At 36.8% G+C, this 26,683-nt stretch overlaps 1 protein-coding gene across 1 annotated transcript in view; it reads left to right on the top strand.

Moving 5' to 3' along the window:
- The window catches only part of ITFG1 (integrin alpha FG-GAP repeat containing 1), a 317,151-nt gene that overhangs the window by 10,628 nt on the left and 279,840 nt on the right, over positions 1-26,683 (top strand). The window contains exon 6 of the mRNA XM_032424181.1: positions 22,913-23,007. Coding sequence (XP_032280072.1) covers positions 22,913-23,007 — 95 coding nt within the window. The remainder of the gene's footprint in view (positions 1-22,912; positions 23,008-26,683) is intronic.

The following is a 26,683-nucleotide window of genomic DNA, read 5'->3' as shown; positions in this document are numbered from 1 at the left end:
GTTGGTGGGAACGCAAGCTGGTGCAGCCACTCTGGAAAACAGTATGGCGGTTCCTCAAAAAGTTGAAAACAGAGCTACCATACGATCCAGCAATTGCACTACTGGGTATTTACCCCAAAGATACAAATGTAGGGATCCGAAGGGGTATGTGCACCCCGATGTTTATAGCAGCAATGTCCACAATAGCCAAACTATGGAAAGAGCCAAGATGTCCATCGACAGATGAATGGATAAAGAAGATGTGGTATATATATACAATGGAATATTATGCAGCCATCAAAAGGAATGAAATCTTGCCATTTGCAACGACGTGGTTGGAACTGGAGGGTGTTATGCTGAGCGAAATAAGTCATTCAGAGAAAGACATGTATCCTATGACCTCACTGATATGAGGAATTCTTAATCTCAGGAAAGAAACTGAGGGTTGCTGGAGTGGTGGGGGGTGGGAGGGATGGGGTGGCTGGGTGATAGACATTGGGGAGGGTATGTGCTATGGTGAGCACTGTGAATTGTATAAGAGTGATGAATCACAAACCTGTACCTCTGAAACAAATAATACGTTATATGTTAAAAAAAAAAAAAAAAAGAAGATAGCAGGAAGGGAAAAATGAAGGGGGGAAAATTGGAGGGGGAGACGAACCATGAGAGACTATGGACTCTGAGAAACAAACTGAGGGTTCTAGAGGGGAGGGGGTGGAGGGATGGGTTAGCCTGGTGATGGATATTAAAGAGGGCACGTACTGAATGGAGCACTGGGTGTTATACGCAAACAATGAATCATGGAACATACATCTAAAACTAATGATGTAATGTATGGTGATTAACATAACATAATAAAAAAAAAAAACTATTTGGAATCTTGCAATTCAAAGATAAAATTCCTCTAGACTTAAATAGAACTGGCCTCCTAACATTTAAAGCAAGATACTTTTCCTGAGATGCCTTCAGCTTGGTTAATTTTTTATTTGTCTGATAAGGCAGAAATTTAGTTCAGGAGTACAGAACGTGGGGCACCTGGATGGCTCAGTTGGTTAAGTGTCCGACTCCTGATTTCAGCTCAGGTCATCATCTCATGAGTAGTGGGATGGAGACCTGCATCAGGCTCCACTGCAAGTCCTGCTTGTTTGCCTTGGGCTGGGATTATTCAGGAAACTGTCTTTTCGTTTCTTCTCTTTAATGGCATACATGTGGGAGGCGACTGGCTGACTCATTTGGAAGAGCATGCAACTCTTGATCTTGGGGTCATGAGTTCCAGCCCCCAGGTTAGGTGTAGAGAAAACTTGGGGCACCTGGTGGCTCAGCTGGTTGAGCATCTGACTCGTGGTTTTGGCTCAGGTCATGATCTCAGGGTCATGGGGTCTGGCTGCATGCTCAGCAGGGAGTCTGCTTGAGATTCTCTCTCTGCCTCTCCCTCTACCCTTCTGCCCCCCACATTCATCTGTGCATGCGCTCTCTCTCTCAAATAAATATATAAATCTTTAAAAAAATAAATAAATAAAAACTTAAAAATAAATAGATAAATAAAGGTATACATTGTGATTGAGAACGGGATGGTGACTCCTGGCCTGCTTTATTTCACAGTAACCTCCATTTTAGTCAAAGAAATACTTCAAATACCTTTAATATGTAATTTGACCTTTAGAGATTAAAACTTTTGAAACAGCTATTGTTAATTCAGAAAGTAAAATTTCTAATATCTTTATGGGTTTTCTACTTAATCTGTAAGAAAACTATTTAGAATATCATGTGATAGTGTCATAGCTTATTTACTTGTTCTGAATTCTGCATTAGATTTTTTTCTCTGATGCTTACTGAAAAATGATAGCTTTAAAAACTTACTATGCCTAGAGACATATTCACTTTTATTTTTTAGACGTTATACTCTGGTATATTTCGGTATACGTGAGTAATATTCTGGTATTTTATTCTCATTTAAACTTTCATTTACAGATTAAACAATAATAGCTAACTGTATTATAAATAACAAGTTTGCCTACAAGATTTATTCTGATGCCAGTTTAAAGAATGAAATTACATAAATTGGCAGAAAAGAATTCCTGTCGTTAGCATGGTTGGGATAACCTAGCAATATCATGATTCCAGACAAAAGAAAGCTGAATATGGGAGCAAGCATTAATGTGTCACTAAAATAAGAAAAATGTATTTAGGCCATATCACTTTTACAAGTTACAGACATATGTACTGGTACATAAGTAAAAAAGCCATAAGCATTGACATTTTGGACTATTGTGACCCTGACTGGCAGCCCAATCTTAACAAGAAACCTAACCTACCTTTTGCAACTTAAATGTTGTGCTTTATGGGCATGGCAGACCCAAGATTATCTTAAATTTAATTAAATTTTGCCAGAACCTTAATTTTATGGGAAATTTACAATGATCTTTAAATAGAGTACTAAATGCTCCCATAGGATTGCGCTGAAAAGCCCACAGCTGTAACCCGGTCCAATGCAGGCATGGAAATAGGAGATTGCCCACAAGTAAAACTAGCATGACTGATTTGGCTGGAGTAAATGTACACATTTTCAGTCTAAGGAGGCAATGGTAATAAGCAGAAGGATCCTTTTTAATTGGTACAGTGGGGGCTATCTAACAAGGACAGGAAGGGTACTAAATCTACTTAGGTGCCAGAGATAATTGAACTATGTTAAATGGTCAAAGGTGAGACTTCAGTTTGTGTCTCAACCTCACTTTATAATGACTTGAAATAATGTAATCATGTGCCACGTTACTTAGAAATAACACCTAGCCATTAAATGGCAGAGCAGCTTTCGCAGTGATGTGAGGTTATAATTAATGAGCATTTTCTATAAAAGGGAATTTGAAACTGATGTTGCATAAGCATTCAGAATATTTAGTATTGATGTGAAAACATTTGTACCTGTAATTTTAATCAAAGCCAAATATAATATTGGTCTGTTCCAATTTCTGTGACTCATCTACTGAGTTCAAACATATTTCTGGTTTAGGCCCAAGTTGTATACTTGGGAATATTAATGTAGGTATGTGATAGATAACTACTTTGACATATACTCCATTTACTTCACAAGTGATTGCATAAAAATTTTGAATGAATATTAATGGCACTGAAAGCAGCCATTTTTAACTGTTAGTTATATGGATGGATATTTTTCTCCGCTGCTAGAAAAAAACTGTATCTTCTATTTATTTATTATTTATCTATTTATTTATTTTGATTTCTGCTATTGACTATAGCTATAATTACAGTGGAACAGAAAATTATATTATTTCAAAATGTAGAACCAAAAGTTTTTTTGTTTTTTTTCTTTTTTTTATTATTACGTTCAATTAGCCAGCATATAGTACATCATTAGTTTTTGATGTAATGTTCAGCGATTCATTGGTTGTGTATAATACCCAGTGTTCATCACCACATGTGCCCTTCTTAATACCCATCACCCAGTTACCCCCCCACACACCCCTTCCTTCTGTAACCCTCAGTTTGGTTCCCAGGTCCAGAGTCTGTCATGGTTTGTCTCCCTCTCTGATTTCTTCCTATTCAGTTTTCCCTCCCTTCCCCTGTGGTCCTCTGCGCTATTCCTTATGTTCCACATACGAGTGAAACCATATGATAATCGTCTTTCTCTGCTTGACTTATTTCACTTAGTATCTTCTATTTAAATATAGTTAGCTACTCTCAATCCAAGAGGCATAAATCCCTATTTTTCCATGTAATCTTCTCTTTTCTCACTTTATACCAATGACTAATATATTTAATCACCCTTCATTTTTACTGCTGATTTTGTTGGTTTGCTGATGCATTACAGAAAATATTGCAAATATTTGTCTTAATGAAATAATGATATGATATTGTGTCACTTAAATCTATTATTTAAAAAAGATGAAAATTATAAATTTATAACACAAAAGGAACCAAATAATCATCAAGGCAGCTTTTAACTGTGTAATCAACATTAGTATTCATAATCTTAGTATTCATAATCTTAACAAAAAAGGTGGCTTGAGATGATTCATATTTTCTGATATGAAAATACTAGAATTCCCCTAGTAGCCTTCTCCCCTCTCCCCTTATACACCATTTGTATTTGGAACATTGTTCTTTTTTTTTTTTTTTTTTTTTTTTTTAAAATTTTTTTTTTTTTTCACAGAGAGAGAGACAGCTAGAGAGGGAATACAAGCAGGGGGAGCAGGAGAGGGAGAAGCAGGCTCCTGGCTGAGCAGGGGGCCCGATGCGGGGCTCGATCCCAGGACCCTGGGATCGTGACCTGAGCCGAAGGCAGACGCTTAACCGCTGAGCCACCCAGGTGCCCCTGGAACATTGTTCTTTAAAGGAATGTATTAGAACTTGAGAAATTAGTTTTTTATTAGTATTTCCGTAGAAACAGTATAACAGTTTTCTCACTTTTCTATATTCCTAAAGAAATTTTCCTGTTGGAGATAAATTATTTTATTTTCCCATTGTTTCTCATCTAAACCTTTTTCTTTTCAAAATTAAGCCGCAGAAATAGTGAAAAGCTTTAGCAGATGACAAAATTGAATATGATGTAATTATTTCAAATGGCATGTCACTTAAGGATCTCTAATTTTATTTCCTGGAGTTCCACCGGGAACTTTTGAGGGGTCAGATGACCCACAATTCCCTGGTTATTGATTATACTGCTTTGTTGTAGGTATTGGTTAGCAGTATTGTATGTAAGTGAATTTTTGTAAGTGAATGATTTAAGATGTTATTCTTAAAATTTAGTCACTTTGCCTTTAGTTAAATCTTACAATTTTTAGATATGTATTCTGTGTAATAATCATTTGGAAAAGTATCACCTTTTTTGAGAAACACAGAGTTTTATAGTTTCTGTGCAAAGAAATTTGATAGTAACATTTCATCATGAATATTGATAATATTTTAAAATGTCTTGGATTCAACCTATTTCTATTAGCATATGTCAAGTTTTTGTTTCCTTCTTTGAGGGCAAACTATTTTTTTATTTCATTACTATTTGCATATATATAGAAAAAAGTCCATTTTAAAAGAAGCATAGAATACACTGAACTGTACACTTAAAAATAATGGAGATGGGGGCGCCTGGGTGGCTCAGTGGGTTAAGCATCTGCCTTTGGCTCAGGTCATGATGCCAGGGTCCTGGGATCTAGTCCCGCATCAGGCTCCCTGCTCAGTCAGCTTCTCCCTCTGCCCGCCCCCCCACCCCGGCTAGTGCAAGCTCTCTCTCTTTCTCTCTCTCTGTCTCTCACAAAAATAAATAAATAAAATCTTTAAAAAAAAATGATGGAGATGGTAAATTTGATGTTATCTATAATTTGCTACATTAAAAAAATTGGAAAAAGAAAAGCATAGAGAAGCTATGTATACAGCAGACTTTGAGCAAGATTAGTATATATTATTTCAGTTTAGGGTAAAATAATTCAAAATAGTTTATAGTTTATAATTTCTGAAAATACAGGTTAAATCTCTTTCATTAGATTTCTTTTACATTTTTTTAAAAATGTATTTGCTATTGAAAATGTCCTACAAGTACTTGATATTTACCAGTCTGGAGGCCTAGGCTCTAAGCTCCGGTTCCTGAATTCCACAATGGTCCTGAGTCAGACAGTTCAGCTGTGAGGGCCTTTGCTTCTCCTCAGACTGCCTACCCTTCTGTTGTACCTGCCCGCTCTAGGAACTAGATCACGTCTCCTAGGTGTAATATTACAATAAACACCCAATGGAGGTAGGAATACTGGGACAAAGTAAGGATGTGGCTGAAAGAAATCTCCACATTTTCTCCTATGAACTTAAGATGTTATTTCTGTGAGGTCCTTAAGATTTATCTGGTCCATCCCACACCTTTGAGTTCTCATAGAGGCCCAAAGTGAGTGAATGATCCATCAAGTTACCAGGGTAACTTTGTTCTCCAGTGACGCTTTTTTAATTCTCCCCTAGATCCTGCTCCTCACTATGTCCCTCCAGAAGAGGCATACCATGGGGTTGCACAGCTTATCTGTCTTCTGTGAGGCTTGGGGTTGGATGGGGAGGGAAGAGAAGAAAGAAGACCTTAAACAAGACTGTTTGGTTTTTTAAATATCTACTGAGTGACTCTGGGCTTGGCACATTACATCACTTGTCTCATATTTTTTCTCACAGCAGATAGCTTATGTGGCTAAAGAGGCTCTCTGTAGGAGGTTGCTTAAAGAGGCTAATTCAAAGGTGAAGTGACTACTACAAGTTCAGAATTTATAAATAAATGGTAGATCTGGGATTTGAATCTTGGTCTTCCCAATTCTAAAGCCTATATTCTTTTTTTTTTTTAATATTTTATTTATTTATTTGACAGCACAAGCAGGGGGAGCAGCAGGGAGAGGGAGAAGCAGGCTCACCACTGAGCAAGGAGCCTGACATGGGGCTTGATCCCAGGACCCTGGGATTATGACCTGAGCCAAAGGCAGATGCTCAACCGACTGAGCAACCCAGGCACCCCAAAAGAAATTTCTCTTAATACTTGAATATATAGGGGCAATCCCAGGGTCCTGGGATCAAGCCCCACGTTGGGCTCCCTACTCAGCGGGGAGCCTGCTTCTCCCTCTCCTCCCTGCTTGTGCTCTCTCTCACTATCTCTGTCTCTATCTCTGTCTCTCTCTCCCCCTCTCTCAAATAAATAAATAAATAAATACTTGAATATGTAAACAAAACCAACTTAAATACCAATTTTAATTTATATATTAATATGTAGACATACATTTCTTTGGAGACATATGATAGAGTGACCACTACAACCAGTAAACAAATTTCAGATATAAAAACATTATATATTATGATAAAGTTCTGTTAAGAGAAATGGAATATAAGTACAAGGTCGGTGAAAAAGGGAAAGATGTATAATTAAAGAAGACCTCGTTCATGTGTATCTTTCTTTAAGTCTACTATAGTTAACATACAGTGTTTTATTAGTTTCAGGTGTACAATATAATCATTTGACAATTCTATACCTTACTCAGTGCTCATCAAGATAAGTGTGATCCCCTTCACCTATTTTACCCATCCCCCATCCACCTCCCCTCTGGTAACCATCAGTTCTCCATACTTAAGAGTCTGGTTTTTTTGGTTTATCCCTTTTTCTTTCCTTCATTCTTTGATTTCTTTCTTAAATTCCACATATGAATAAAATCATGGTATGTGTCTTTCTCTAATTGACTTATTTTGCTTAACATTATACTCTCTAGATTCATCCATGTTGATGCAATAGACAAGATTACATTCTTTTCTAAAGCTGAATAATATTCCACTGTGTGTGTGTGTGTGTGTGTGTGTATACACACATGTATATATGTATTTACCATATCTTCTTTATCCATTCATTTATCCATGGACACTTGGGCTGCTTCCATAATTTGGCTATTGTAAATAATTCTGCAATAAATATAGGGGTGCCTATATCTTTTCAAATTAGTGTTTTCATATTCTTTGGGTAAATACCCATTAATGCAATTACAGGTAGTTCTAATTTAATTTTTGAGGAACCTCCATACTGTTTTCCGCAGTGGCTGCATCTGTTGCATTCTCACCAAGAGTATACATTCTCGCCAACACTTGTTTCTTGTGTTGTTTTTGCCATTTTGACAGGTGTGAGCTAATAGCTCATTGTATTTTTGATTTGCATTTCCCTGATCATGAGTGATGTTGAGCATCTTTTCATGTGTCTGTTGACCATCTGGATGTCTTCTTTGGAGAAATGACTATTCATGTCTCCTGCCCATTTTTAACCGGATTATTTTTTCTTTTTTGGTATTGAGTTGTATAAGTTGTTGATATACTTTTAGTTACTAACCCTTTATCAGATACGACATTTGCAGATATCTTCTCCCATTTAGTAGGTTGTCTTTTAGTTTTGTTGATTGTTTCCTTTGCTTTGCAATAGCTTTTTATTTTGATGTAGTTCCAAGAGTTTATTTTTACTTTTCTTTTCCTTGCCTCAGGAGACATATCTTGAGAAATATTCCTATAGCCAATGTCAGAGAAAATACTGCCTGTGCTCTATTCTAGGATTTTTATGGTTTCAGGTCTCACATTTAGGTCCTTAATCCATTTGAGGTTATTTTTGTGTGTGATGTAAGTGGTACAGTTTCATTTTTTTGCATGTAGCCATCTAGTTTTCCCAAAACCATTTGTTGAAGAGACTATCTTTTTCCATTGGATATTATTTCCTGCTTTGTCGAGGATTAATTGATCATTTAATCATGGGTTTCTTTCTCGGCTTTCTGTTCTGTTCTGTTGATCTGTGTGTCTCTTTTTGTGCCAGTATCATACTGTTTTGATTACTGCAACTTTCTGGTATAACTTGAAATCTGGAATTGTGATGCTTCCAGCTTTGTTTTTCTTTTTCAAGATTGCTTTGGCTATTTGTGGTCTTTTTTGGTTCCATACAGTTTTAAGATTGTTCTAGTTCTGTGAAAAATGCTGTTGGTAATTTGGTAGGGATTGTATTAAATGTGTAGATTGCTTTGGGTATTATAGACATTATAACAATATTGGTCCTTCCCATCCATGAACATGGACTATCTTCCCATTTGTTTGTGTTAATTTTATAGTCTTTCACCTAGTTTTATAGTCTTTCACCTCGTTGGTTGAGTTTATTCCTAGGTATTTTATTATTTTTGGATTGTTTTCCTAATTTCTCTTTCTGCTACGTCATTATTAGTGGATAGAAATGCAACAGATTTCTGTACATTGATTTTGTATCCTGCAACCTTACTGAATTGATTTGTCAGTTTTAGTAGTTTTTGCTGGAGTCTAGGGTTTTCTATATATAGTATCGTGTCATCTGCAAGTAGCGAGAGTTTTACCTCTTTCCTACCAATTTGGGTGCCTTTTATTCCTGTATGTGGTCTGATTGCTGTGGCTAAGGCATCTAGTACTATGTTGAATAAAAGTGGTGAGAGTAGACATCCTTGTCTTGCTCCTGGCCACAGGGGGAATGCTGTCGGTTTGTTGTTGTTGTTGTTGTTTTTTACCATTGACTATGATGTTAGCTGTGGGTTTTCATATATGGCCTTTATTATGTTAAGCTATGTTCCCTCGAAACCTCCTTTGTTGAGGGATTTTATCATGAATGAATGTTGTAACTTGTCAAATGCCTTTTCTTCATCTGTTGAAATGATCATGTGGCTTTTATCCTTTCTCTTCTTTTTTTGTTTTAAGATTTTATTTATTTATTTATTTATTTGAGAGAGAGACAGAGAGCATAAGCGGGGGGGGGGGGGGGGGTTGGAGCAAAGGGAGAAGGAGAGGGACAGACTCCCTGTTGAGTGCAGAGCCAACTCAGGGCTCAATCCCAGGACCCTGGGATCATGACCTGAGCTGAACTCAGATGCTTAATTGACTGAGCCACCCAGGCACCCCTGTCCTTACTCTTATTAATGCTATTTATCGCCTTGCAAATATTGAAACACTCTTGCATCCAGGAAATCACAGTTGATCATGGTGAATGATTTTTTTTAATATGTTCTTTGATTCAGTTTGCTAATATTTTGTTGAGGAATTTTGCATATATATTCATTAGAGATATTGGCCTGTAGTTCTTTTTTTAAGTTTTTATTTAAATTCCAGTTAGCTTACATACAGTGTAATATTAGTTTTAAGTATGCAATATAGTGATTCAACACTTAACATATATCACCCAGTGCTCATCACAACTGCACTCCTTATTCCCCATCACCTGTTTAACCCATCGCCTCACCCACCTACCTTCTGGTAATCATCACTTTGTTCTCTATACTTAAGAGTCCATTTCTTGCGTGCCTGGGTGGCTCAGTCAGTTAAGTAGCTGCCTTTGGCTCAGGTCATGATCCCAGTGTCCTGGGATCGAGCCCCACATTGGGCTCCTTGCTCAGTGGGGAGACAGTTTCTCCCTCTGCCTGCCACTCCCCCTGCTTATGCTTGTCCTCTCTCCCTCTCTCTCTCTGTCAAATAAATAAATAAAATATATATTTTTTAAAAGTCTATTTCTTGCTTTGCCTCTCTTTTTTCCCCTTTGCTCATTTGTTTTGTTTCTTAAATGCTACATATGAGTGAAATCATATGGTATTTGTCTTTTCTCTGACTGACTTGTTTTGCTTAGCATAATACTTTCTAGCTCCATCCATGTTGTTGCACATGGCAAGATTTCATTCTTTTTTATAGATGAGTGATAGTCCATTGCATGTATGTATGTGTGTGTGTGTATATATATACACACACACCACATATTCCTTATCCATTAATCAGTCAGTAGACATTTGGGCTGTTTCCATAATTTGCTATTGTAGATAATGCTGCTGTAAACATCGGGGTGCATGCATCCCTTTGAATTAATATTTTTGTGTACTTTGGGTAAATGCCTAGTAGTGCAATTACTGGGTCATAGAGTACTTCTATTTTTAACTTATTGAGGAACTTCCATAGTGTTTTCCACAAAGACTGCACCAGTTTGCACTCCCACCACCAGTGCAAGAGAGTTCCTCTTTCCCCACATCCTCACCAACACCTGTTGTTTTTTGTGTTGTTGACTTTCACCATTCTGACAGGTGTGAGGTGATACCTAATTGTAGCTTTGATTTGTATTTCCCTGATGATCACTGATGTGGAGCACCTTTTCATGTGCCTGTTGGTCATATGTGTATTCATGTCTTCTGCCTGTTTTTAATTGGATTATTAATTTTGGGGGTGTTGAGGTATATAAGTTCTTTATATATCTTGGATACTAATCCTTTATCAGAGTTGTCATTAGCAAATATCTTCTCCCATTCATTAGGCTGTCTTTCAGTTTTGTTGATTGTTTCCTTTGCTGTGCAGAAGCTTTTTATTTTGATATAGTCCCAATAGTTTATTTTTGCTTTTGTTTCCCTTGCCTCAAGAGACACATCAAGAAAAATGTTGCTACAGCCAATGTCAGAGAAATTACTTCCTGTCCTCTCTTCTAGGATTTTTATGGTTTCAGGTCTCATATTTAGGTCCTTAATCCAGTTTGAGTTTCTTTTTGTGTATGGTTTAAGAAAGTGATAGAGTTTCATTCTTTGGCATGTCGTTGTTCAGTTTTCCCAACATCATTTGTTGAAACCTTCTTTTCCCCATTGTATATTGTTTCCTGTTTTGTCGAAGATTAACTGACCATATAGTTGTGTGTTCATTTCTGTGTTTTCTGTTCTGTTCTCTTGATCTTTGTGTCTGTTTTTGTGCCAGTACCGTACTGTTCTGATTACTATAGCTTTGTAATATAACTTGACATCCAGAATTGTGATGCCTCCAGCTTTGCTTTGTGGTTCTATACAAATTTTAGGATTGTTTGTTCTAGCTCTGTGAAAAATGTTATGTTGGTATTTTGATAGGGATTGCATTAAATGTGCAGATTGCTTTGGGTATTAGACATTTTAACAGTATTTGTGTTTCTGATTCATGAGCATAGAATGTCTTTCCATTTCTTTGTGTTACCTTCAATTTCTTTCATGAATGTTTTATAGTTTTCAGAGTACAGGTCTTTCACTCCTTTGGTACATTAATTTTGTATCCTGGAACTTTACTGAATTCTTTTATCAGTTCTAGCCATTTTTCAGGTTTTATATACATATATAGTATCATGTGATCCACAAATAGTGGAAGTTTTACTTCTTCCTTGCTGATTTGTATGCCTTTTATTTGATTGTTGTGTCTAGGATTTACAGTACCAAGTTGAATAAAAGTAGTGAGAGTGGGCATCCCTGTCTTGTTCCTGACTGTAGAGGAAAAGCTCTCAGTTTTTCCCTATTTAAGATGATATTAGCTGTGGTTTTTTTCATATATAGCCTTTATTATGTTGAGGTATGTTCCCTTTAAACCTACCTTGTCCAGAGTTGTTATCACGAATAAATGTTGTACTTTGTCAATTGCTTTTTCAAATCTATTGAAATGATCATGATTCTTATCTTTTCTTTTGTTAATGTAATATATCACATTGGTTGATTTGTGGATATTGAACCACACTTGCAACCCAGGAATAAATCCCACTTGATCATAGTGAATGATTTTTTTTAAGGTATTGTTGGACTCAGTTTGCTTGTATTTTATTGAGAATTTTGGCATCTATGTTCATCAAGAATATTGGCCTGTAGTTATCTTTATTAGTGGTATTGTTATGGGTTTGGTATCAGGGTAATGCTGGCCTCATAGAATGAATTTTGACATTTTCCTTCCTATTTATTTTTTTTAATAGTTTGAGAAGAATAGGTATTACCTCTTATTTAAGTGTCTGGTAGACTTCATCTGTGAAGCCATCTGGTTTGTTGGAGTTTTTTGAGTACTGATTCAATTTCATTGCTTGTAATCTGTTCACATTTTCTATTTCTTCCTCATTCAGTTTTAAGAGGTTGTAGGTTTCTAGAAATGTATCCATTTCTTCTAGAATGTCCAATTTTTTGGTATGTAATTATTTGTAATATTCTCTTACAGTCGGTTGTATTTCTTTTGGGTCGGTTATTATTTCTCCTCTTTTATTTCTGATTTTGTTTTGAGTCCTCTCTCTTTCTCTCCCCCTCCCTCCCTTCTTCTCTCCCTCTCTTTTTCTTGATGACTCTGGCTAAAGGTTTGTCAATTTTACTATCTTTAGAAAGAACCAGCTCCTGGTTTCATTGATATGTTCTATTGGCTTTTTAGTTTTATTTTGTTTATTTCTGATCTAATCTTTATTATATTCTTTCTTCTACTGGTTTTGGGTTTTGTCTGTTCTATTTCTAGCTCCTTTAGGTATAAAGTTAGGTTGTATATTTGAGATTTTTCTTGCTCTTGAGGTAGGGCCATATTGCTATAAACTTTACTCTTAGAAAATCTTTGCTGTATCCTGAAGATTTTGGAGCATTATGTTTTCATTTTCATTTGTCTACATGTATTTTTTTAGTGGGGGAGGGACAGAGGGAGAGGAGAGAGAAAACCTTAAGCAGGCTCTATAGAGCCTGACACTGGGCTCAATCTCACAACCCTCAGATCATGACCTGAGCTGAAATCGAGAGTTGGACATTTAACTGACTGAGCCACCCAGGCACCCTGTCTCCATGTAGTTTTTGCTTTTCTCTTTTATTTTTTGGTTGACCCATTCATGGTTAATAGCATGTTATTTAACCTTCATGCATTTGTGCTCTTTCTGTATTTTTTCTTGTGGTTCATTTCTAATTTCATAGTGTTGTGGTCAGAAAAGATGCATGGTATGACTTCGATCTTTTTCAATTTGTTGAAACTTGTTTTGTGACCTAATGTGTGATTTTTCTGGAGATTGATCCATGTGCACTTGAAAACAATATGTATTCTGCTGTTTTAGGATGGAATGTTCTGAATACATCTAGTAAATCCATGTGGTTCCATGTGTCATTCAAAGCCACTGTTTCCTTGTTGATTTTCTCTTTGGATGATCTGTCCATTGATGTAAGTGGGGTGTTAAAGTCCCATACTATTATTATATTACTACCAATTAGTCCCTTTATGTTTGTTATTAACTTATTTTATGTACTTGGGTACCCCCATGTTGGGTACATAAATATTTACAATAATTATATTACCTTGTTGGATTGTTTCCTTTATGATTATATGGTGTCCTTCTTTGTTTCTTGTTACAGTCTTTGTTTTAAAGTCTATTTTGTTCACTATAAGTATTGCTCCCCTGGCTTTTTTACTTCTATATGCTTCATAAATGCTTCTCCATCCCTTCACTTTCAGTCTTCATGAGTCTTTAGGTCTTAAATGAGTCTCTTGTAGGCACCATAATGGTGGGTCTTATATTTTATCTATTCTGTCACCCTATATCTTTTGATTGGAGCATTTAGTCCACTTATAGCCAAAGTAATTATTTTTTTTTTTTTTTTTTTAAGATTTTATTTATTTATTTGAGAGAGAGAGAATGAGAGACAGAGAGCATGAGAGGGAGGAGGGTCAGAGGGAGGAGCAGACTCCCTGCAGAGCAGGGAGCCCGATGCGGGACTCGATCCCGGGACTCCAGGATCATGACCTGAGCCGAAGGCAGTTGCTTAACCAACTGAGCCACCCAGGCGCCCAAGCCAAAGTAATTATTGATAGCTAGGTACTTAGTTGCCATTTTATTACTTGTTTTGTCGGGTTTGGCCAGCAAACCCTGAGACAGCGAATGAAAGGATTACTCCCAGCACCTTAGTAAGGGAAAGGGGAGGCCTGGGGGCCAGACGCTCTAATGGTGAAAGGCCTTGAGCCAAGCTCTCTCTCTCCTTTTATTGTGAGTTTAATTAATACCCCACGTGCAGGACAAGGAGTTTGTGAAGTACGTGACCACTACAGGTGCCTGTATTTAAGCATTTACTCCCTGGATGAAACCCTTGAGCCGCAGTAAGAATCCAGGGCGTGTGCAGCCAAGAAACTTAAGAGGCAGCCCAGCGTTCAGGGCACTCCCTCCTTTGCATTTCAATTAGTCTCATCCAGGGAGGCATATACAAGTCAGGTTTTATCTCTCCAGGCACTGTGAATCCCCACATTGTTTTATGGTTGTTTGTTGTTCTTCTTTCTTCTCTTCTCTCATGGTTAGTTGGCATTCTTTAGTGGTATACTTACATTCCTTTCCCTTTATTTTTTGTATATCCATTACTGGTTTTTGATTTATGTTACCATTTGTTTTGTCTGTAACATCTTCTGCATATAATAGTCTATATTAGGTTGATGATCGCTTAAGTTTGAACCCATTCTTTGCTCCTCTCCCCCACCTCCCCACATTTTAGATATACAGTGTCATACTTTACATGCTTTTATTTTGTGAGTCCCTTGACTGATTTTTACAATATACTTATTTTTCTGCTCTTGTGCTTCCTACTTTTCTTGTTTATTACTTATGTTCTGTCCTTTCCACACAAAGAGTTCCCTTTAAGATTTCTTGTGGGGCTGGTCTAGTGGTCATGAATTCCTTTAACTTTTATTTGTCTGAGAAACTCTTTATCTATCCTTCTATTCTGAATGATAGCCTTGCTGCATAGAGTATTCTTGGCTGAAGATTTTGCATTCAGCACTTTGAATATATCATGCCACACCCTCTGGCCTCCAAAGTTTCTGTTGAAAACCAGCTGATAGCCTTATGGGGTTTCTTTTGTTTGTAACTGTTCTCTTTTCTCGTTCTGCTTTTAAAATTCTCCCTCTATCACTACTTTTTGGCATTTTAATATTATGTATCTTGGTGTGGAGCTCCTTGGGTTGGTTTTGTTGGGAGATCTCTGAACCTCCTGAGTCTGGATATATTTCCTTCCCCACATTCGGGAAGTTTACAGCTATTATTTATTCAAATGAAACATTTGCCCCTTTTTCTCTCTCTTCTCCTTCTGGGATCACTATTATGAGAATGTTAGTACATTTGATGGTGTCACTGAGCTCCCTAAGTCTATTCTGATTTTGTATTATTTTTTTCTCTCTCTCCTATTCAGTTTGGTTCCTTTCCATTACTTGGTCCTCCAAGTTGCTGATCCATTCTTCTGCTTCCTTTAGTCTACTGTTGATTCCTTCTAATGTATATTTAATTTCAGTTATTGATTCTTCATCTCTAATTGGTTCTTGTTTATAATTTCTGTTTCTTTGTTAAGGGTCTCACCAAAGTCCTCAACTCTTTTCTCAAAGCCAGTGAGTTTCTTTGTGATCATTAGTTTAAATTCACTATCAGACATATTACTTATCTCTGTTTTGTTTTTATCTCTTGCTGTGATTTGTCCTGTTATTTCCTTCGGGACATAGTCCTCTGTCTCCTCATTTTGTCTAACTCTGTGGTCTGTTTTTATGTGTTAAAAAAGTTAGCTACATCTCCTGCTCTTGAAAGTTATGGCCTTATGAAGAAAAGGTCATTTAGTGCCCTGCATTGCAGTATCCCCTGTTGACCAGAACCTGGCACTTCAGGAGTGTCTCCTATGTGTGTTGCCTGAACCCTACTTTTCTGGCTGAGCTGCTTTTGCCTTCAGTCCAGTCATCTGCAATGGTTCTCTTTGCCTGTGGTGGGCAGTATTTGGTCCCTGACTAATGGGCCAGTCTGAGACCACCTTGGGCTTGAGTTGAGTCAGACCAGCCATTTGTCAGAGTTGCAGTAGCACCAAACTGCAGAGTACCTTCCCTGTGTCATCCCCTGAGAAGCTTTAATTGGTGGGTGGGATCTGCGGTCACACTAGCTGTCTGCCCCTAGTCCACTGCTGGGTCCATAGTCTGACTAGTGTGTGTGGTTATCTTTCCCTCTGTCTGAGGCAGGAGTTACTTTGGAGTTGTTCTGGGCCTTGTTGGGGCTGCTTTCATACTGCCAGGCTTTTGGCACTGTTTTGGATGTGCCCTAGCCAAGAGCATATTTGAGGGTGTGATCCACATAGTTTGTCAGATTGGATCTGTGGTTTTTGCAAGAGGGAAGCTACAATCACCAGTACTAAGGCCAGCTGGTTTGGAGGGAGTGGATCCACAAAGTATGTGGGGGTGGGTGCATAGTGTTAGCAAGGTTTGCACAGGTCCTCTGGTGGAAGAGTTCTGCCAGGGCAGGACTTGCAGTATAAGCAAGTTAGGTTGGGAGTGTTGGCACTGCACTGGTTCCTGCAGATGGACATGTATTTATGCTGGGAGGCAGGGGAGGGAAATACTACCTGCCAATCTCTTTGTTCCTAGAGAAGTCTCCCATGGAAGCCTGTCCCTCTAGCACACACTCTGAGATTTGTATACACAAATTCCCCTCCACTATGACCCTGGCACTTTTCAAACTGCTGCTTCTATCCTGTATCTCCTCAAGCTGTTTATTGTACTGCCTCTTTAAGGGCAGTGACTCCATTTTCTCTCGCCTTATGGCTCCCCAGGAGTGGAGCCCAGTGATTTTTAAAGTTTCAAATTTTAAGTCCTGCTGGTTGTAAGAACTCATGAAATTTGGCCCTTCTGATTTTCAAAGCCAAAATGGTTAGGGGGATTTGTCTTCCCTGTGAGGTTTCCCTACTGTGAGTCTGTTTCTCTCCCTATAGTATCCCTCCCTCCTGTGAACACTCCTGCAGGTCTGTTTAGCTTCCCACCTTTTGGCTCCCCACTTTGTCTCTGCCCTTGCTACCCTCTTAGATGTGGCCTCTTCTCTATATTTAGTTTTGTAGTTTGTTCTATCAATCTTTGGGTCATTTTCTGGGTTATTTACACTGATGTGAGTGTTAATCTAGTTGTATATGTAAAATGAGGTGAGCTTAGGGTCCTCCTACTCCCCCCATGTTTTCCACCCATCTTGTTCATGCAGTTTTTGTGTGTGTGGATAATGGTGGGTAAAAATTTAGTATGGTATTTATATTCCACTGGATACACTTTTTAAAGAACAATTATTTTAAAATCTCAATAATTCTAATAGATTTGAAAATTACATATTTTATAGTGGTTTAAATTGATGAAAATACTTAGATTATTTTTTTAGAAGTGAACTTAAATGTGTTAAGGGATACAAAGTTTTCAAAAATTCCTTTAGGGCCTGTCTGAGCAAAAATGCTTGAAGACCAGTGGACTAAAGAACTAGAGAGCTTGGAAAAGCATGCTAGACCCATATCCTGGTAATTGCTTTTATCTGGATACCTAAAATAATGATAATTCATTATAAGACTGATCATTGAAAAGTGGGTGGATTAGCAGTCATTTCAAAGAGCAGTTACCATAGGCAACCAAAAGCTACAGTTGACATTAATTACATTTAAATTCATCCTTTGATAAATGCTGTTCTTTGTGATTAAGGGTAATGGTGCCCACAAATTAGAACACCTTGACATAATTATGTTTCCTGTGGGGCAGGGTGGTGGGTAGCTAATAATTGGAATTTTCTGCAGAGGTCAAGAAATGTCAACAAATAGACTCAACATGGCTCAGAACTGCCCATTTTTTCATCTCTGCTGTTTCTTCCTTTGTAATCAGAACAGTTTGTGACCTTGGCCTTCAAATGGAGTTTAGCATGTATATGAGAAGATTATAGTTTATAGGAATATACTTGCATATAAAGATGGTGTCTGTTGCTTCTTATTGAAAAACTGATGTGTACAAAGAACAACAGTAAAGGTAGAAGAGAAATAAGTTTTATTTTCAACTTTAAATTTTTAAACAATTGAATTTTGATATACAACTGTATGTACATTTAATTTTCAACCATCTTAAAATGCATCACAAAAAGAAATAATAGCTCTTCCCTTCTCCCCCCACTATAAAGTATAAGGATCAGTTAACTGCCTTTTGAAAGACATTACTGTAAATTAACAGAGTGTAGGCAACAAGTGTAAAACTTAAAATACTGTGAAGACCTTGAATATTGATTTGAAATATTCCGGAGAGGAAGATTATAATTAATATTTTGTTAGGAGTTGCAAATTCAAATGTCTAAAGGGACCCAGAAGGAAACCAAAGAGTGAAGCAGTTTGGAAAGGTGGGGACTTTGGCTGCCTATAGGGACTATAACTCTGTCTGAAAAGGGCCAGTTGGTTAATAGACCTGGTATTTCAATTTCAATTTCAATCTGGAAATCAGATTTTTATGTGAAATCTGATTTTTTATTTAAGTTTTACCAAGGAATTAAAAGTATTTAAAACAGTGTATGAGCCAAATAAAACACATCTTCATGCTGAATTTGGCCCATAGTCTGCCACTTTATCATTTTTGCTTTATCACTCTTCTAAATTCTTTATTTGAAATGTACATTTTTGTCAAGTAGTTTCTAGGAGTTATTTGAAGTTTTCCAGAATTCTAACTATAACTTATTTCAAAGCAAACTTATAAAAAATTTCTTTAGGGAATGAAATCAATAATTTCTCAGGTAGTAATTAAAGGCAACCACATGATTAACCTCACTGAGCTCAATTCTGTAGAAGCTTTTATTTTTTAATTCACTTTTGGCCTATAATTACAAATTTCTTGGGAACATTAGGAAATGCTTCTGAAATGACTTTGGGTTAAACTTGTCGTAGAATCTCTCTAGCCTGCGTCTGATTATTTTGTTAGTAATTAAAAATACTTTAATGCTCAAAATTTAAAGAACCTGTGAATAAATAGTCTAGCTTAAAAAGAAGTGAACTGGCCTCACTAAATTGGACTTGATTGAAATTATTTTAGGCATTTCTAACCTTGTGTAGTAAGAAAGAAAAACATGATATGAATGCTTGGCATTGAATTACCTTACACCGAATGCTGAATCCAATTTCTCACTTTAGTATTTTATTGCATTTTATTTTATTAATACCTTATATTATGGGATTTTGGTTAAAATAATGAAATAGGATTATATGAACATTGCTTAGTTTTGTTTTTACTATCTTGTTGAGGCAACAGATGAGGCCTACTATGTGCTAAAAAGTGTGTATAAGGATATTGGGAAGAAGTTACTGTTTGTACAGCGTGGACCCTTTGTGTAGGGAAAATTTTCTCCTAATTAATGCTTATTCTTTTTCCCAGACTCCACCTGCCAAATTAGTCAATTGTTTCTCTCTGCTGTCCCAACACATTAAAACCAAGTTCAAATCTTGTTTGCTACCCAGTCACTTAGATGATATATTGATAATTAAGTTGAACTTATTAATTAGCCTTAAATTTCTCTTTGGAGATGACATATCTACGCTTCCATATTTCACTGGAACCTAATATTGTGAAAAAAATAGCATGTTCTCACTAGAGGTAGAGAAGAATAGGAAATGCTACTTGATACTATGATGCAGTCCAGCAAGTATTTTCTGATTAGACCATGATTCATTTCAGTGACTATTTGGGAGCCATGTCCTGGTTAGGTGATGTAGATAGAAATATATATGAATCAGGGTATCCAGAGGAGCTTACATCTTTTTCTTTTTTTTTTTTTTTTTTTGAGAGAGAGTGCCCAAACATGGGAGTGGCACATGAAAAGGGGGAGAGAGAATCCCATGACCCTGAGATCATGACCAGAGCCAAAATCAAGAGTCAAATGCTTAACCTTTTGAGTCCCCCATGGGTCCCTCAGAGGAGCTTACATCTTAAAAAGTGCTATTAGTAGAGAAAAGTGTACTCAGATACCAGTAAGAAAAGCAAAGTAGGGCCTTGATAAATGAGAATGACTTTGACAATGGAATGTGTTCTATTGATAAGGAATTGAAAAATTGTTTTACTTAAACTTGCTCTTTCTTCTATAGTTATAATAGTCTACCAGTGTGACCTTCCTGGTTTTGACAATTGTACTGTGGTTATATTAGATGTTGACATTAGGGGAAACTGAATGAGGGATATATGAAAACTTTATATGATTGTTTTTTATAATGAAATAAAATTTACATTACATAGAATTAGCCATGTGAAGTGTACCATTCAATGATATTTAGTATATTCACAATGTTTTACGACCATCACCTACTTCCAATAGCTTTTCATCATTTCTAAAGGGAACCCTGTACCCATTAAACAATCATCATTTTCCCTTTGGCACCTGCTAATCGGCTTTCTCTCTTTATGGATTTGCCTATTATTGGTATTTCATCTAAATGAAATCATATAGGATGTGACCTTTTTTGTCTGGCTTCTTTCACATAGCATAATGTTTTAAGGGTTCATCCATGTTGTACCATGTATCAGTACTTCAGGGTTTTTTTGGTTTTGGCTGTAAAATATTTTTATTGTATGAATGGCATTTTGTTTATCCATTCATCCATTGGTGAACATTTGGGTTATTTCCAGTTTTTGGCTATTGTGAATAGTGCTAAGAGTATTCGTATACAAGTATTTGTTTAAATACCTGTTTTCAGTTGTTTGGGGTATATACCTAAGTATAGAAATGCAGGGTCATGTGGTAATTCTATGTTCAACTTTTTGAAGAACTGCCAAACTATTTTCCACAACCAACGCACCATTTTATACTCCCAGCAGCAGTGTACAAAACTTCCTATTTCTTCACTTCCTCCCCAACACTTACAATTTTTTGGCTTTTGATTATTGCCATCCTAGTGATTCTGAAGTGGTTTCTCATTATGGTCTTCTTTTATAATTCCTTAATGACTAACAATGTTGAGCATCTTTTGATGTGCTTAGTAGCCATTTGTGTATGTTCTTAGGAGAAATACCTAGTCCTTTGCCCATTTTTTTTTAAGATTTTATTTATTTATTTGACAGAGAGAGAGAGGGAGAGCAGGAACATAAGCAGGGGGAGAGGGAGAGGGAGAAGCAGGCTTCCCGCTGAGCAGGGAGCCAGATGTGGGGCTCGATCCCAGGACACTGGGACCGTGACCTGAGCCAAAGGCAGATGCTTAATGACTGAGCCACCCAGGTGCCCCCTTTGCCCATTTTTTAATTAGGTTATTTTTATTGTTGAATTGTAAAGGTTTTGTACATAGCTACTAGACCTTTATCAGAGATAAGATATTTGCAAGTATTTTTTCCCATTCTATGGAATTGTCTTTTCAATTCCTTGATAGTATCCTGTGATGTACAAAAGTTTTTCATTTTGATGAATCTAATTCATCTGTTTCTTCTTTTGCTGAATATTCTGTTGGTGTTATATCTAAAACTCCATTTCCAAATCCAAGGTCATGAAGATTTTCCCATGTGTTTTCATTCAAGAGTTTTATAGTTTTAGCGCCTTGATCCATTTTGAGTTAATTTTTGATATATGGTTTGAGATAAGATTCTAAATTTATTCTTTTCTTTAGCTCAAGATGTTGGAATTAATATTCATAAGAGATAATCATATCATTCTTCATTGTCTTGGAAAAAACATCTATGATAATATTAAATCATTTTGTCTTATACTTAAAAAAAGAATCGAAGACAAATATAAGAGCTAAAGCTATAAAATTCTCAGGAGAAAGCATATGGGTAAATCTATATAAACTTGGATTCTGAAATGGATTCTTAGATATGACTACATAAGAACAAACAACAAAAAAAATAAATGAACAGGATTCATGAAAATTAAGAACTTCTGTACATCACAGGACACTGTCAAGAAAGTGAAAAGCCAATGTGCAGAACTTTTACAACTCAAAAATAAAACATTATATTTAATAATCTAACTTAAAAGTAGACTAAGGATTTGAGTGGACATTTCTCCAAAGATATACAAATGGCCAATAAATACTTAACACATACTCAACATCATTAGCCATCGGGAAAATACAAGTCAAAACTGTAAGACACACACCCTTTAGGATAACTATAATAAAACAAAGGGACAATAAATAATAAATGTTGACAAAGAAATGGAGATGTTGGAACCCTCTGACATTGCTAGTTAAGAACATAATATGGTGAAGCCACTTTAGAATATAGTTTGACAGTTCCTCAGAAAGATAAATACACAGTTACCATGTGACCCAGCAATTCTTAGATATATACCCAAAAGAACTGAAAACATATGTCCACATAAAAGCTTGTACATGAATATTCAAAGCACCATTATTTATAATAGCCAAGAGTGGAAACAAGCCAAATGTCCATCAACAGATAAATGAATAAACAAAAAGTATAGCCATACAGTGAAATATTACTCAGCCATTAAAAGGACTGAAATACTGACACGTGCTACAACATGGATGAACCTGAAATTAATTCTAAGTGAAAAAAAACAGACATAAAAGGCCATATATTCTGTGATTCCATTTATATGAATAGGGAAACCCATAGTGATAGAAAGCAAATTAGTAGTTGCCAAGGGCTAGAGGGAGGGGAGAATGGGAAGTAAATAATGGATACAGGGTTTCTTTTTGAGGTAAAGAAATCTTTTCCATCAATAATGGTGATGGTTGCAAACTGTGACTGTACTAAAAAGCATTAAATTGTCTACTCTAAAAGAGTGAATTTTATGATATGAGAAGTATCTCAACAAAAATCAATAAATTTTAAAAATATCTTGCAGGCAGAGATTTTTCTGTTTTAAAACTGCTTATTTGATATTTGCCTTAAGAAAATTATTTTCTTTTTTTTTTTTTAGGAATTTATCGTGGCATCCTGCATTGACCACTAAAAATAAAATGCGAATTCCACATTCGCACGCGTTTATTGATCTGACTACAGATTTTACAGCAGGTAAGTTGCACAAAAATGTAAAATATTTCTTTTGAACTGCCAAAGTTTACAAGATTTTATTTATTCTTTTCTTAGTAATCATTTCCTATTGAATTGAATGTTAAAACCAAAATGTTAAAAGATTATAAGGAAGTCAGTGATCTTAGATACACATTAAAAGTACTGGCTATAGGGGCTCCTCGGTGGCTCAGCCGGTTAAGTGTCTGCCTTAGGCTCAGGTCATGATCCCAGAGTCCTGGAATTGAGCCCCAAGTCTGGCTCCCTGGGAGCCTGCTTCTCCCTCTGCCCCTCCCCCTATTCTCTCTCTCTCTCTCTCTCTCAAATAAATAAAATCTTTAAAATAAAAAATAAAGTACTGGATATAATAAATAAACCTTTAGTTGCTTTTGTTCTTTGTTAACCACATCAAAATTTGGATTCTCCACTTACGGATTCATGATAATTTAGACACCAGTTGCCTGATGTTTCTTTCCCTTTCCATTTAAAAATTATTGACTAATAAATGCTATAAATTTAATTGTAAGAAAAATATTTAGCTTATAATTTAAATTTTTCAAAGGCTTTTTACAACTTTTTACTATGGAAAATTCTAAACATAGAAAAGTAGAATAGTATCTCATATATGATATACTATTCTACTTTTTTTTTAAGATTTTTTATTTTATTTATTTGAGAGAGAGAGCATGAGAGAGGGGAGGGTCAGAGGGAGGAGCAGACTCCCTGCCGAGCAGGGAGCCCGATATGGGACTCGATCCCGGAACTCCAGGATCATGACCTGAGCCACAGGCAGTCACCTACCCGACTGAGCCACCCAGGTGCCCCTATACTATTCTACTTTTAATTATCACTTAGCTTCAACAATTATCAATATATGGCCTATCTTATTTCGTTGGTAAAACCATCGACAAGCCCATCCTGCCCCAGATAATTTGAAATCCCAAACATTGTATCATTTCATTTATAAATATTTTTAATCTATATCTCTAAATGATAAGGACTTTTTTATTTTTAACATCTGAAAGATCGTTTTCATATCTAAAAAAAATTTAGCAATAGTTTCTTAATATCATCAAATATTTATTCAATATTGAAAATGCCCCAATTATCTCCTAAATGTTTTTATCAAATCAAGAGCTAAACAAGGTATACATACATATATTTAAAAAACATTATCTGGGGGCACCTGGGTAGCTCAGTCAGTTAAGCTTCAGCCTTCTGCTCAGGTCATGAGCAGAAGGGACCTGCCAGGGTCCCAGGATCGAGCCCCACATCTGGCTCCCTGCTCAGCAGAGAGCTTGCTTCTCCCTCTCCCTCCGCCCCTCCCCTCCCCTGCTCCTGCGCACACTCACGTGCTCTGTCTCAAATAAGTAAAAATCTTTTAAATAAATAAAATAATAAAAGAAAAATAAAAAAACATTATCTGTATTATACAATGTCTCAGACTCTGGATTTTGCCATTTCTAGCCCCATAGTGTTAGCATGTGACTCTGTCCCCTGTATTTTTTCTAAACCAGTAGTTAAATTTGAAGCCTTGATCAGAATCAGACTTTCTGTTGGTCAAGAATTCTTCCTAGATATTGCAGTTTGTTTCAGCTCTTTAGGAGACATGTGATTTAAATTCTGTCTCTTTTGTGATGTTAAGATTGATCAGTAGTTTCAGTTTTCCTCAGCGTGGACCATTCATTATAATGCTATCCTAATGGTTTTAGCTGCTATTGATATTTATAGTCATGGCCATTATTTCAACAGGAGTTACAAAATTGTGGCACCCTAAATCTATCATTCATCTGTATATATTATTATCTGGAATTTTCTATTTAATAAAAAAGACAACTTTAGTCACCTGAAGTACAGCTCAGACAGGCAGGTTAACTGCTGGATTTTTGTTCTTCCTACCTATTTTTTTATCCAATTTTTTTTTTCATTTTTCTTTTTTTTATTGTTATGTTAATCCCCATACATTACATCATTATTTTTAAATGTAGTGTTCCATGATTCATTGTTTGTGCACAACACCCAGTGCTCCATGCAGAACGTGCCCTCCTCAATACCCATCACCAGGCTAACCCATCCTCCCACCCCCCTCCCCTCTAGAACCCTCAGTTTGTTTTTCAGAGTCCATCATCTCTCATGGTTCGTCTACCCCTCCGATTTTCCCCCCTTCATTCTTCCCCTCCTGCTATCTTCTTCTTCTTTTTTTTCTTAACATATATTGCATTATTTGTTTCAGAGGTACAGATCTGAGATTCAACAGTCTTGCACAATTCACAGCGCTTACCAAAGCACATACCCTCCCCAGTGTCTATCACCCAGCCACCCCATCCCTCCCACCCCACCCCCCACTCCAGCAACCCTCAGTTTGTTTCCTGAGATTAAGAATTCCTCATATCAGTGAGGTCACATGATACATGTCTTTCTCTGTTTGACTTATTTCGCTGAGCATAATACCCTCCAGTTCCATCCACGTCGTTGCAAATGGCAAGATCTCATTCCTTTTGATGGCTGCATAATATTCCATTGTATGTATATATACCACCTCTTCTTTATCCATTCATCTGTCGATGGACATCTTGGCTTTTTCCACAGTTTGGCTATTGTGGACATTGCTGCTATAAACATCAGGGTGCACGTACCCTTTCAGATCCCTACTTTTGTATCTTTGGGGTAAATACCCAGTAGTGCAATTGTTGGATCATATGGTAGCTCTATTTTCAACTTTTGGAGGAACCTCCATACTGTTTTCCAGAGTGACTGCACCAGCTTGCATTCCCACCAACAGTGTAGGAGGGTTCCCCTTTCTCCGCATCCCCGCCAACATCTGTCATTTCCTGACTTGTTAATTTTAGCCATTCTAACTGGTGTGAGGTGGTATCTCATTGAGGTTTTGATTTGGATTTCCCTGATGCCGAGCGATATTGAGCTCTTTTTCATGTGTCTGTCGGCCATTTGGGTGTCTTCTTTGGAAAAATGTCCGTTCATGTCTTCTGCCCATTTCTTGATTGGATTCTTTGTTCTTTGGGTGTTGAGTTTCATAAGTTCTTTATAGATTTTGGATACTAGCCCTTTATCTGATATATCATTTGCAAATATCTTCTCCCATTCTGTCGGTTGTCTTTTGGTTTTGTTGACTATTTCCTTTGCTTTGCAAAAGCTTTTTATCTTGATGAAGTCCCAATAGTTCATTTTTGCCCTTGCTTCCCTTGCCTTTGGCGATGTTTCTAGGAAGAAGTTGCTGCGGCTGAGGTCGAAGAGGTTGCTGCCTGTGTTCTCCTTTAGGATTTTGATGGAGTCCTGTCTCACATTGAGGTCTTTCAACCATTTGGAGTCTATTTTTGTCTGTGGTATAAGGAAATGGTCCAGTTTCATTCTTCTGCATGTGGCTGTCCCATTTTCCCAACACCATTTGTGGAAGAGACTGTGTTTTTTCCATTGGACATTCTTTCCTGCTTTGTCAAAGATTAGTTGACCATAGAGTTGAGGGTCCATTTCTGGGCTCTCTATTCTGTTCCACTGATCTATGTGCCTGTTTTTGTGCCAGTACCATACTGTCTTGATGATGACAGCTTTGTAATACAGCTGGAAGTCCGGAATTGTGATGCCGCCAGCTTTGCTTTTCTTTTTCAACATTCCTCTGGCTATGCGGGGTCTTTTCTGGTTCCATACAAATTTTAGGATT

The sequence above is a fragment of the Phoca vitulina genome, unplaced genomic scaffold, assembly GCF_004348235.1.
Source record: "Phoca vitulina isolate PV1807 unplaced genomic scaffold, GSC_HSeal_1.0 scaffold30, whole genome shotgun sequence".
Classification (NCBI taxonomy): Eukaryota; Metazoa; Chordata; class Mammalia; order Carnivora; family Phocidae; genus Phoca; species Phoca vitulina.
Note: the sequence above shows the minus strand (reverse complement) of the source record. Positions and strands in the feature narration are given on the sequence as shown.